Here is a 12719-nt window from a genome sequence, read left to right as displayed (position 1 = left end):
CTTAACAGGTAACAGTGTTTGACAGAAGTGTATGGAGTGATCATCCAACTTGTCACATTACATGGTATATTACAAAGCTCATTGCTGCATGTACTGAATGTTCATTATAGGTGAAGCAGTCAGTACCTGATTGTGCCAGCGGACAGATGGCCATAAGATCCACTCGTGGATGAGCTGGGCCGCGAGCTGTTCAGGATGCTCACCAGGGAATTTGGTGATTTCCGGATCATCGCTTGAAAATCAAAACTTGAGTCTGAGAGTGATGAGCCAGGAAGGGGACGCTTCCTACCCTGACGGGCAAAAAGTCTTGGACTGGGAAAGCGAGAACCTGCGAAAAATGAGAAAGGCAAATTTAATTTTGCATAAAAGGGTGTCCAGGTCACTGTCTCACAATAGCTAAGAGCTTTGACTAACGCCAGCCATCTTATATAAGAACCCAGTAAATTTTAATATTTCAGTACTTCAGTCTTCAATGAAGAGATAAAATATAATTGTAGTACAGAATATTATGTAAAACTTCCAGAGAATCACAAGAGGCTACCACCTCCAGAACTGTTAGCAGAGATGGCATAAATCAGTCTCACGCATTTGCATTCAGTTCTCACTGTACTGTAAATTTACTGTGAAATCTTTTGTAATAGTGAGCGTCAATGAGGAAGAATAACCCCAGTTTGTCTTTTTTTTTCATTTAATGGTAAGGATTAAACATTGCCCTTTTTGACATTCTCCATGGCCTGTCTGTCTGTCTCTGTATATGCTGTAAACAATCTCCAGTGAAGGGCAGAGGGTGTAGCAAACCTGCTTTACTCAAAATGTATAGGGACTTAAACCCATAATTACAAAAATTTACACGCTGAAACAATACATCCAAATGTCAGTCTTCTTCGATAACTTTCTAACTAATCAGTGGTGGGTTTCCCAAAAGCCTCTTAATGCTAAGAGCATCTTAACTAGGAGAGAGAGGGTTCACTGTGCTGCTCGCACAACCATTTAACTATGATCTTTGTGCTACGATGCTTTTGGGAAGCTCGGCACAGAGCTGTCAAATTTAACCACAACTTATATTGAAATCCCATTAGCTGTCCAAAAACATGCTACTTGATCGGACTGTTTATCATCAGAAGTCAAACAAAGACAGCTTTGCGAGTTCCCAAGTGGTGCAACATTAATTCATTTATCCTGTCATCTGAAGATCGTGAGTTCAAATCAAAGAGTGCAAAATGGGAGCAACCTCAACTTTACATCCCCAGCTTTAAATCATTAGACAGAGAAATTACTGAGTTTGAAACAGAGTGACCTTGAGTTTGAGAAAGGTGCTATATAAATGTAACTTATTATCTCATCTCATCTCATTATCTCTAGCCGCTTTATCCTTCTACAGGGTCGCAGGCAAGCTGGAGCCTATCCCAGCCGACTATGGGTGAAAGGCGGGGTACACCCTGGACAAGTCGCCAGGTCATCACAGGGCTGACACATAGACACAGACAACCATTCACACTCACATTCACACCTACGCTCAATTTAGAGTCACCAGTTAGCCTAACCTGCATGTCTTTGGACTGTGGGGGAAACCGGAGCACCCAGAGGAAACCCACGCGGACACGGGGAGAACATGCAAACTCCGCACAGAAAGGCCCTCGCCAGCCCCGGGGCTCGAACCCGGACCTTCTTGCTGTGAGGCGACAGCGCTAACCACTACACCACCGTGCCGCCCCGTAACTTATTATTATTATTATTAAATCATTGAAGAAGGAGTTTCCCTTCACCATAAAACTAAGTATTCTCCACAAAAGGCCCATGCCCCTGCTAGTGGAGAAGCTATGAATGAATGAATGAGTCCTTCCTGGATGTAATGCTCTCTGATTTACCATGACTTTGATCCTGGGGTTGTGATCTTGGGACCTGTTCCCTTGTCTTATTTATTCATTCATTCTCCCCAATTTAGACACCTGCCAATTCCCACACACCAGCCACCTCTGCCCTATCTTGCTTTATGGCTTCATTAATGGCCCCCTTGTCTTCTAAGCACACTGTATGACAATGGCCATTCCACCATCTCCTGTGTGTAAACATATTGAGGTATAAATTACATCCAGTAAATCCCTGTATTAGTTCTTATATAGTCTCATATTATTTAAAAATCTACACTTAGTATTGAAGGTATATAGAATACATGCAACAATAGAATGTCCCAACCCCAGACTATTAAAAAAAACACACACATCAAAGACTATTGACAATGTATAATGGAATTCATTTCTGCACCTTTCAACTATCCACTCTGGGAGGTAAGTTTTGGAGACAGGAGTTGGGGCTATATATAATGTCACAGCACACACATTTGATGCATCTCACCCAACTTTCCAATATTTCCCCAAATTACCCAAGAAAAATATTATATAAGTTTAGTCTCTATGAGTCATCAGTGGGCGGCACGGTGGTGTAGTGGTTAGCGCTGCCGCCTCACAGCAAGAAGGTCCTGGGTTCGAGCCCCGGGGCCGGCGAGGGCCTTTCTGTGCGGAGTTTGCATGTTCTCCCCGTGTCCGCGTGGGTTTCCTCCGGGTGCTCCGGTTTCCCCCACAGTCCAAAGACATGCAGGTTAGGTTAACTGGTGACTCTAAATTGAGCGTAGGTGTGAATGTGAGTGTGAATGGTTGTCTGTGTCTATGTGTCAGCCCTGTGATGACCTGGCGACTTGTCCAGGGTGTACCCTGCCTTTCGCCCGTAGTCAGCTGGGATAGGCTCCAGCTTGCCTGCGACCCTGTAGAAGGATAAAGCAGCTAGAGATAATGAGATGAGATGAGATGAGATGAGTCATCAGTAGCGAGATCCAGATTTTTCTTACTGTGTGTGGAAGACATTCTACAACCCCAAATCAGAAAACGTTGTGATGGTATGTTGAAATTGAAGTTAAAATTTGTAAATAATCTTTGACCTGTATTGCACTCAAAACAATACAACAATACATTGTTTGATGTTTTACCTGATTAATTTTTTTTTTCAAAATAAGCACATCAAATTTGATTCTTGCAACATATTTCAAAAACAGTTGGGACAGTAAAACATTTATTGGTTTATAATGTTTCAGTTCCTTCTCACAACACTTAAACTATATTTAGGGACTAAAGACACCAAGTGATGAAATGTTTCAGGTGTTATTTTGTGCCATTCTTCCTGCAAACAGGTCTTACGGTATGGGATCGTCACTGTCATATTTTTTATTTCTAAATTCTCCACACATTCTCTATTGGGGACAGAGAGGACAGGCACCCTCTTCTTCCACAGCCATGCCTTTGTAATGTGTGCAGAATGTGGTTTTGTGTTGTCTTGTTGAAATCTCCCTGGAATGGAAAAGATGTCATCTTGAAGGCAGCATATGTTCCTCCCAAATCTCAATGTACTTTTCTATGTTAACGCTCCATCACAGAACTGTAAGTTACCTTTGCCAAGGGCAACACACACACAACCTCATACCATGACACACCCTGGCTTTTGGACTTGTTGCTGGTAATGGTCTGGATGGTCCTTTTCATCTTTGGTCCGGAGCACACGGCATCCATTTCTTCCAAAAAAAGATCTGGAATACTGATTCATCTGACCACAATACACGTTTCCACTGTGTGATGGTCCATCCCAGATGCCTCTGAGCCCAGAGAAGCCAATGGCACTTCGGGACACAGTTAACATCAGGCTTCCTTTTTGCATAGTAAAGTTTTAACTGCCATTTGTGGATGTAACTCCATATTGTAGAGCTTGACAAATGTTTTCCATTTCCATAGTAATCCCGAGCTCATGTGGTTCTATCAGCTATAGATGAATGACGGTTCTTGATGTAGTGCTGTCTGAGGGATCTGAGATAACGGGTGTTCAGCTTTGGCTTGTGCCCTTGTCCTTTATGCACCAAAATTCCTCCAGATTCCTTGAATCATTTCATGAGATTTTGCACCATACAGGTGAAACATCCAAATCCCTTCCAATCTTTCTTTGATGAATATTGTGTTAAACATTTCAATAATTTTCTCACACATTTGTTGACAAACTGGAGATCCTTGACCTATCTTTTCTCCTCAAAGACGAGGCCTTTCCTGGGTACCGATTTTGTATCAAATCATGATTAAAATCACCCACTGATATCACCTGTTTGAAATCACATCATTATTTAACTGTTTTACCTCATTACTAGCCCTAAATTTCCCCCGTCCCAACCTTTTTTGAAATGTGTTGTAGGCCTGAAATGCAGGAATGGATGTATATGAACAAATGAAATGAAGCTGACCAACAAAACATGAAACATCTTGGGTTCATTCAGTCTGCGATGAAATACAAGTCAAAGTAAATTTAGAAATCACTGCTTTCTTTTTTATTTGCGTTGCGTTTGCATCAGCATTTTAATATGCTAATCTCTCATCATTTGACTTTGTGGTTGACTCTTCAATAAAATGGATAAGTGTGGACTCTTGCTGGCAAGAATCATGGGCAAGAAATGTTCAAGGAGATCATTTCTGATACACTGCAGATTCTTATCGTTTCTCTAGTTTTCAGTATTAACCAAGGTTTCTGTTTAATCATGGATTATTCATGTGAAAAAATATATAACCTTGTGAAAAAAGGACTTAAACAAATAGTAACCATATTTCATGTTTTACACTAAACTCAATTTAATCCTGGATAGTCATTTAAGAAATACAGAAAAAAGGTCCTGATACTCACTGGCCTTATTTCACACATTTTGCCATCTCTTTCTCTCTCTCTCTCTCTCTCTCACACACACACACACACACCACATAACAGTGACTTTCCCCCTCACCCATATGTCACAGCAATATTTAAACACATTTAATTTTCTTGAATAGTCTTTTATTTGTGAACGGAATTTCAGTGGTCTGTTTTTGAAAAGCCTTCACCAGAAAGAGAAAGCAGCTTCAACGAAGACAGGCCCACTTGCACACAATGACAAGTATCTACAGATTAAGAAATGACTTTTGTTGTCTTTTCACTGGGAAATGTCACAAACAAGAAAGGAGGAACAGAAGGAGGAGGGGAAAAGAGTGACGCTGAGGGGATGTAGCTCCTTTGTTGCATGAAGTGACACAATGACTTTATGACTCATTTTTTTCCCTTCAGTTGTTTTAATTTTTTCAGAAAGCAGAAGCAAGCAAATAAGATTACTCATTCTTCTCTCTCTCCCTCTCTCTCTTTCTCTCTCTCTCTCTCTCTCTCTCTTATTTGACACTCAAGCATTTACAGTGCCTGCCATTCACATGTAAATCACTAGATATGTGTGTGTGTGTCCGTCCATATGCTTGCAGCATATTCACATTCTGGCCTTTTCACAGCTCTGCTCAAAGGCTTTCAATGGATTTAGATTTTGATGTGTGGGACACACAAAGCTTTCACTTAGTCTCGGTTGATGATTCTACAATATGACAGCAAAATTCTGAATCAGAAAAGAAAATCTAGATGCACTACATAAAGATAATGCACTGAAATACACTTGATTTAGTGTAATTCTTTTTAACTTTTCCCATTTAATATGCAGGCAACTGAACTTCAAAGTAGACTTTCTAAACCGCATGTCTTTCTACAGCCACATGTTAGGTACAGATGCACCTAACATCAGATGTTTGAAATGGCCACTGTCTGATTAGTGGCCAACATATTTGTGTTCATATCTGTGCGCTCATCAGAACACACGGAGGCCTGGCCTGTTCTTTTTATTCGCCACCCTCTAACAGTAATTACACTGATGGTAGCACAACTAAAATCCAAGTAAGCTACTACTCCTCTCTTTCTACACTCGAGACATTTGATAATGCCCTTCTCTTTATTTGCTCTCATGCTATATCTCTCCATCATAAAAGAGTGCCTTAAGTGCTAATTTGGTTTGGGTGGAACATGCATTGTTGAAACAGGATGAGTTATTACCCAGGCTCGATCACAGTAAGTCTGTGAAGTGGAGAAGGCCTTTACATCTCCATCTGAAATTCAATGGCCCTAATTGTTTTGTTCCAGTCTATTAATCTTAAACAGTGCCACAGTAGAAAGGATTTCTCCCATGATGAATAGTGGGACATTCCAATTCCCACTTAATAGCAATTAATTTTCTGATACCAGTGCAAGTTTGGCTAGTTTTAATTAGGTTGTGAGGAAAAGGAGACGAGACGGAGAGGGAGCGCTTAGGAAAATATTCCCATCAAAGGCAAACAGACGATTCAATACAACCTCTTTTAAAAACCTGTGTGCTTTTAATTTCCGATATACACTTTAAAATAACTCATTACCAACACACACACACACACACACACACACACACACCCTTCCCCCAGTCAAATCATTAAGAATGGCTTATTTAAATCAGGTCACTATTATCTTACTGACTTTATAATTGTTTGTCTTTCCAATTGAAAAAGTGCAGCTTTTGGGTACTGATTTGGCTAATTAACAGTCAAAGAAGTCACAAATTATTTACATGCAAAATGGTCATTAGTTGCTTTTCAACTTTAGATACAATAACTGAAGTGACGCAGATCCAAGTTAGTCTTAGGCTACATCCACACGACAACGGCAACGAAATGTCATTTAAAAATATATCGCGTCCAAATGGGCAACGATCAGTAAAATATCAGGTCCATATGGCAACGCAACGCTTGCTGAAAACGATGCAATACACATGCCACACCTCTAGGGGCGCTGTAAGACGGTCCCTTTGGAGACACCAGAACAATAGAAGAAGTAAGGACGCATGCGCATAAACTATTATGTACGAGACTTCATATTAGCCACAAAGTCAGAAAAATCTGTTTGTAAAATTATATTATAATGACCAAATACAATGAAAAGTATTTTTCCAGTCTCACCTGTGAAAGGTAATCCCATGTGATCTCGTTTGGACGGCAAACCTGTTGGTACAGTTAAACGCAGCTAATCTTTATTCTCCGCTTTGACCGATCCAATATGGCGGCGAGGATGACGTATGATTCTACGCGGAAGGCGGCGTCTTTAATGGTCCGGAATAAATTGAATGCTACACGTTGATGGATTAATTTGTTCTTCTACGCCCTTTTTGAGGAATGTATTGCAGGACTTAAACCAACATATGAAGAGGTGAGATCGCTCCTTTTTTTCCCTATTTTTGCTGGTGGGATTGACTCTGCCCTAAGGGCAGAGTCTCTCTCTCTCTCTCTCTCACTTTGCACCATTACACAATAAATATTCACAGTGAAAATATTTTGTAAGCGCGTTTCATGAACCAAGTTATAGGATTTGTTGACAACTCGCATTGAGTTCGTTACACTTCTACCCGGCGTGAAGCACTCACAGTCATGTGGTTGTGACGTCATCGTAAACAAATCCGTTCTACTCATCCAGACGACTTCACAACGGCAACGTTGCCAGATCTTTCCACTCTGGAACCCGTTCTCAAAAAGATTGCGTTTTGGGCACCCAAAACGCCGGTGCCGTGTGGACGCCAGGCCTAAACGATAAACAATTGTATCGGAGTCACCTGAATCCGTTGCCGTGTGGACAGGGCCTTAGTTAGAATCACTGGAACAAGTTAAAGTTTGAGTTTCAAATTATAAACCAAATCAGAAAATGTTGGGACAGTATATTGACATTGAAATTAAAACTTAAAACAGTGATTTGTAAATAATTTTTGACCTGCATTGCACTCAAAACTATACAACTGCACATAATTTGATGTTTTACTTTATGACTTTTTTTTTTTAAATAAACAGTTCAAATTTTATTCTTGCAATATATTTCAAAAAAAGTTGGGACAGTAAAGCATTTACCGCTTTATAATGTTGCCATTCCTTCTCACATTATAAATAGATGCTTAGGGACTGAAGACACCAAGTGATGAAGTGTTTCAGGTGTTATTTTGTCCCATTCTTCCTGCAAACAGGTCTTAAGGTGTGCAACAGTACAGAGTCGTCACTGTCATATTTTTTTGTTTCTAAATTCTCCACACATTCTCTATTGGGGACAGAGAGAACAGACACCCTCTTCTTCCACAGCCATGCTGTTGTAATGTGTGCAGAATGTGGTTTTGCACTGTCTTGTTGAAATCTCCCTGGAAAAGAGGTCGTCTTGAAGGCAGCATATGTTGCGCCAAAATCTCAATGTACTTTTCTGCATTAATGCTCCATCACAGACGTGTGAGTTACCTTTACCAACCTCATACCATGACACACCCTGGCTTTTGGACTTGTTCCCTAACAGTCTGGAGCACACAGCATCCATTGCTTTCAAAAAAAGACCTGAAATACTGATTCATCTGACCACAATACACGTTTTCACTGTGCGATGGTCCATCCCAGATGCGTCCGAGCCCGGAGAAGTCGACACACTTCAGGACACAGTTAACATAAGGCTTCCTTTTTGCACAGTAAAGTTTTAACTGATAGTTGTGGATGTAACTCCGGAGTGTAGTGCTTGACAAAGGTTTGTCAAAGTAATCCTGAGCCCACATGATTATGCCCTTGCCCTTTACACACCGAAATTCCTCCAGATTTCTTGAATTGTTTAATGATTTTATGCACTGTAGAGGGTGAAATATCCAAATCCCTTCCTATCTTTCTTTGAGGAACATTGTTTTTAAACATGTCAATAATTTTCTCAGGCATTTATTGACAAACTGGAAATTCTTGGCCCATCTTTACTCCTCAAATACCCCTTTTCCACCAAATCAGTTCCAGGGCTGGTTTGGGGCCAGTGCTGGTGCTGGTTCACAACTCGTTCAACTTGCGAGCCAGCTGAGAACCAGTTTGCTTTTCCATCGCTCGCGGTGCTAACGGAAGACACGTCATTACGTCGCTGTATACGTCAGTTACGTTGTTGTATACGTCATTACGTCGCTGTATACGTCATTACGTCGCTGTATACATCAGTTACGTCGCTACGTATGCATAAACCTTGGCGCGAATATCGAAGCAAAAACAACACGGAAGAAGCAGCAGCAGCAACAACAGTAATAATAATAATGGATGATTTCGTGTTTGTACAGCTGCTGCTTCTCGCCGCTTAAAAATGGCGATCTTTCGCGGTCTTGTTATTGTTGTCGGTCTTAACAACTCCGCCCCCCCGCTGACGTAAGCGGTTCTTTCCTCTGGCCCAGCAGAGAGTTGGTGCTAGCCTGGAACCGGTTTTTCTGGCCCCAGAGCCAGTTCTTTGTCAGTGGAAACAGAAAACGCGGTTCCAAACTAAGCACTGGCCCCGAACCAGCCCTGGAACTGCTTTGGTGGAAAAGGGGCAAAAGACTAGGCCTTTCCTGAATACTGATTTTGTACCAAATCATGATTACAATCACCTGTTTATCACCCGTTTCAAACCACATCATTATTTAATTGTTTTACCTCATTACTAGCTCTAAATTGCCCTGTCCCAGCTTTTTTTGGAATGTGTTGAAGGCCTGAAATGCAGGAATGGATGTCTCATCTCATCTCATTATCTCTAGCCGCTTTATCCTGTTCTACAGGGTCGCAGGCAAGCTGGAGCCTATCCCAGCTGACTACGGGTGAAAGGCGGGGTACACCCTGGACAAGTCGCCAGGTCATCACAGGGCTGACACATAGACACAGACAACCATTCACACTCACATTCACACCTACGGTCAATTTAGAGTCACCAGTTAACCTAACCTGCATGTCTTTGGACTGTGGGGGAAACCGGAGCACCCGGAGGAAACCCATGCGGACACGGGGAGAACATGCAAACTCCGCACAGAAAGGCCCTCGCCGGCCACGGGGCTCGAACCCGGACCTTCTTGCTGTGAGGCGACAGCGCTAACCACTACACCACCGTGCCGCCCGCAGGAATGGATGTATATTTACAAATTATATAAAGTTGAACAGACAAAACATGAAATATCTTCATTCATTCTGCAATGAACTACAAGTCAAAGCAAATTTGGAAGTCACTGCTTTCTTTTTTAAATTTGTATTTTCCATACCATCCCAACTTTTACTGATTTGGGGTTGTAGTTGTTCTGGAGAAGAGAAGAGGCAAAAAGAAGTAAGTATGTACTTGACCTTAAATGTGAAACACATTGATTCATGTGGGTGTATGTTAAATAGATAGAAAGATAGATGACTGAACAAACAAACAAGCAAACAAATAAATGCAAATACATAACTTTCATCATTTTTGGAGCTACATCAAAGTCTGAACACTCACCTTCCAGAGTCTGGAGGTATTCCATGTGCAAAGCATTGGTCCCTGCTCCGCTGGTGGACATGGTACAGGGAATGATGTCAGCATAGGGGCTACGATGACCTGTGAGCAGTGCCATCTGATGGTAGTATTCTGCAGCGGTCAAACCAGTGTGTGGAGCTACAAGAATAAAAAATTATATTGGAGAGATGAAAAAAACATACAGTTATGGTCACACAGTTAAATGTTACATTATCCCCTTCGGACATAATGTGTACAATTGTACACATGAAGTTCCGAAGCATGAAGTTCCATAGCATTTTTCCTTGTGCCCGAAGGGGTTACATTAATTTATACCACACGACTGTTGAATAATCAGTTCAGATTGGTCAAAAGGAGTTGATTGTATAACAGCAGCTCTGACAGTTCTGGCTACAATTATATTTTAATGTACTCATTCTTATACCCGACTGTTTTTAGAGTAACAATTTACACAAAGGCTTATAAGGCTGACATGCCACATAAAAATGCATAATTGTTATAATAAGCTTTTTAGAAGCATTTTTGTCAGGAGTCTCTAGTGTCAGGTCAGGTGTAGGTAAAGCTGTAACTGTACGTTTTCAGACATAGGAAAGTCTTCTGTACAGCGGTGTTTGTATTTTATGGTTTCTTGGTAATAGGACAAGCCATGTTTTTTTGTTTTATTAGCTTAAATGTCGGGCGGCACGGTGGTGTAGTGGTTAGCGCTGTCGCCTCACAGCAAGAAGGTCCTGGGTTCGAGCCCCGTGGCCGGCGAGGGCCTTTCTGTGCGGAGTTTGCATGTTCTCCCCGTGTCCGCGTGGGTTTCCTCCGGGTGCTCCGGTTTCCCCCACAGTCCAAAGACATGCAGGTTAGGTTAACTGGTGACTCTAAATTGACCGTAGGTGTGAATGTGAGTGTGAATGGTTGTCTGTGTCTATGTGTCAGCCCTGTGATGACCTGGCGACTTGTCCAGGGTGTACCCCGCCTTTCGCCCATAGTCAGCTGGGATAGGCTCCAGCTTGCCTGCGACCCTGTAGAAGGATAAAGCGGCTAGAGATAATGAGATGAGATGAGCTTAAATGTCCCCAATTTCCCCATAGGATCAAAAAAGTACACCTCTGCTTGTCTCTCTTAAAGAGAGAGGAAAAGAGAGGCTTAAATTATAATTGTTCCCAGATATAAACAGGGAACGACTGATATAACCAGGAACTAACTTGTTTTGTGGATGTTCCACAACAGTTTCCTGTATGCAACTGTAAATAGATAAAAGGTATGAAGTATCGTTCGTTAATTAATTGTAAACATTGACAAATTACTCTGGTATAAAGAAGAATAAAAAATTTTGGGACATGCTTTTTAAAATCAACCTCAGAATGCTAATGGTATTTAAGAAGAAAGAAGAAACCTTTATTTGTCACATGCACACTTCAAGCACAGTGAGATTCATCCTCTGCATTTAACCCATCTGAAGCAGTGAACACACACACACACACACCCAGGGCAGTGGGCAGCTACACTACAGCGCCCGGGGAGCAGTCAGGGGTTAAGTACCTTGCTCCAAGGCCGCCCCATGTTAACCTAACTGCATGTCTTTGAAATGTGGGGGAAACCGGAGCAAACCCACGCAGACACGGGGAGAACATGCAAACTCCACACAGAAAGGCCCTCGCCGGCTGCTGGGTTCGAACCCAGAACCTTCTTGCTGTGAGGCGACAGTGCTAACCACTACACCACCATTTCCGCTTCTACTGGGCTGCTTCACAACACAGTATCACTATTTTCCTATAACAGCATGCCTTAATGTTTTATTCCTTAAATAGATAATACTGTCAAAAATAAGAAATCTAAGTACACAGGCAAAATGAGTATGTCTCTGACTGAGCCTGTACTGAAAATATTCATCCAGGTTAATTGCTTTTCAAGCAAGTCCAGTTGCTCTCTTCTACCAACCACAGATTACTATGTACCTGGATGACTGAGTATCTTCACAGATATGTTTCTACGCACTTTGGGATGAGTTCCCTTCGACTGGTGCGGGAGTATGAGAGGACTTCCAGAAAACTGGCAGACATCTTAGCCAGAGAGGATCGTTCATTTTTGTCAACCTGGAACGACCATCACTGAACAGAGGTGGGTGTCTGTGACATCTATCAGCCACCTACAATGCAGCCATCGGCATTCTGATTCGGATTCTATGATGTTCCATGACAGGATAAACACCTGATACTCCCTATTAGACAGACAGAACTGAGGATGCCTTTCGGACGAGAGGCGAAACGTCTTCAAGACTTTTCAAGCAAGTCCAGTTGCTCTCTTCTACCAACCACAGATTATCAGTAACACTGTACTGCTCTACTTCTAGTTGTAAATATGCTTAATAATTAGAAAATCACTATAATTTCCAGTTTCTCTCCATATTATGTAATAATCATGCATGTCTGACTGACATTGTTTATATGTTTAAGAAAAGAGGAAGGGATGCTTACGTAATAGCACAATATGCTAAGTGACTGTTTCAATTCCAGGTATATGAAAAGGTACTTGAT

The 12719-nt window shown here is 41.7% G+C and overlaps 1 protein-coding gene across 2 annotated transcripts in view; it reads right to left on the bottom strand.

Annotated features, from left to right (window-relative positions):
* The window catches only part of gli3 (GLI family zinc finger 3), a 363740-nt gene that overhangs the window by 54294 nt on the left and 296727 nt on the right, over positions 1 to 12719 (bottom strand). For both annotated transcript variants that reach the window (XM_060900066.1, XM_060900067.1), the window contains 2 exons: positions 10177 to 10332; positions 127 to 328 (listed from right to left, as the gene is read on the bottom strand). In XM_060900066.1, coding sequence (XP_060756049.1) covers positions 127 to 328; positions 10177 to 10332 — 358 coding nt within the window. The remainder of the gene's footprint in view (positions 1 to 126; positions 329 to 10176; positions 10333 to 12719) is intronic.

Source organism: Neoarius graeffei, chromosome 19 (genome assembly GCF_027579695.1).
Source record: "Neoarius graeffei isolate fNeoGra1 chromosome 19, fNeoGra1.pri, whole genome shotgun sequence".
NCBI lineage: Eukaryota > Metazoa > Chordata > Actinopteri > Siluriformes > Ariidae > Neoarius > Neoarius graeffei.
Note: the sequence above shows the minus strand (reverse complement) of the source record. Positions and strands in the feature narration are given on the sequence as shown.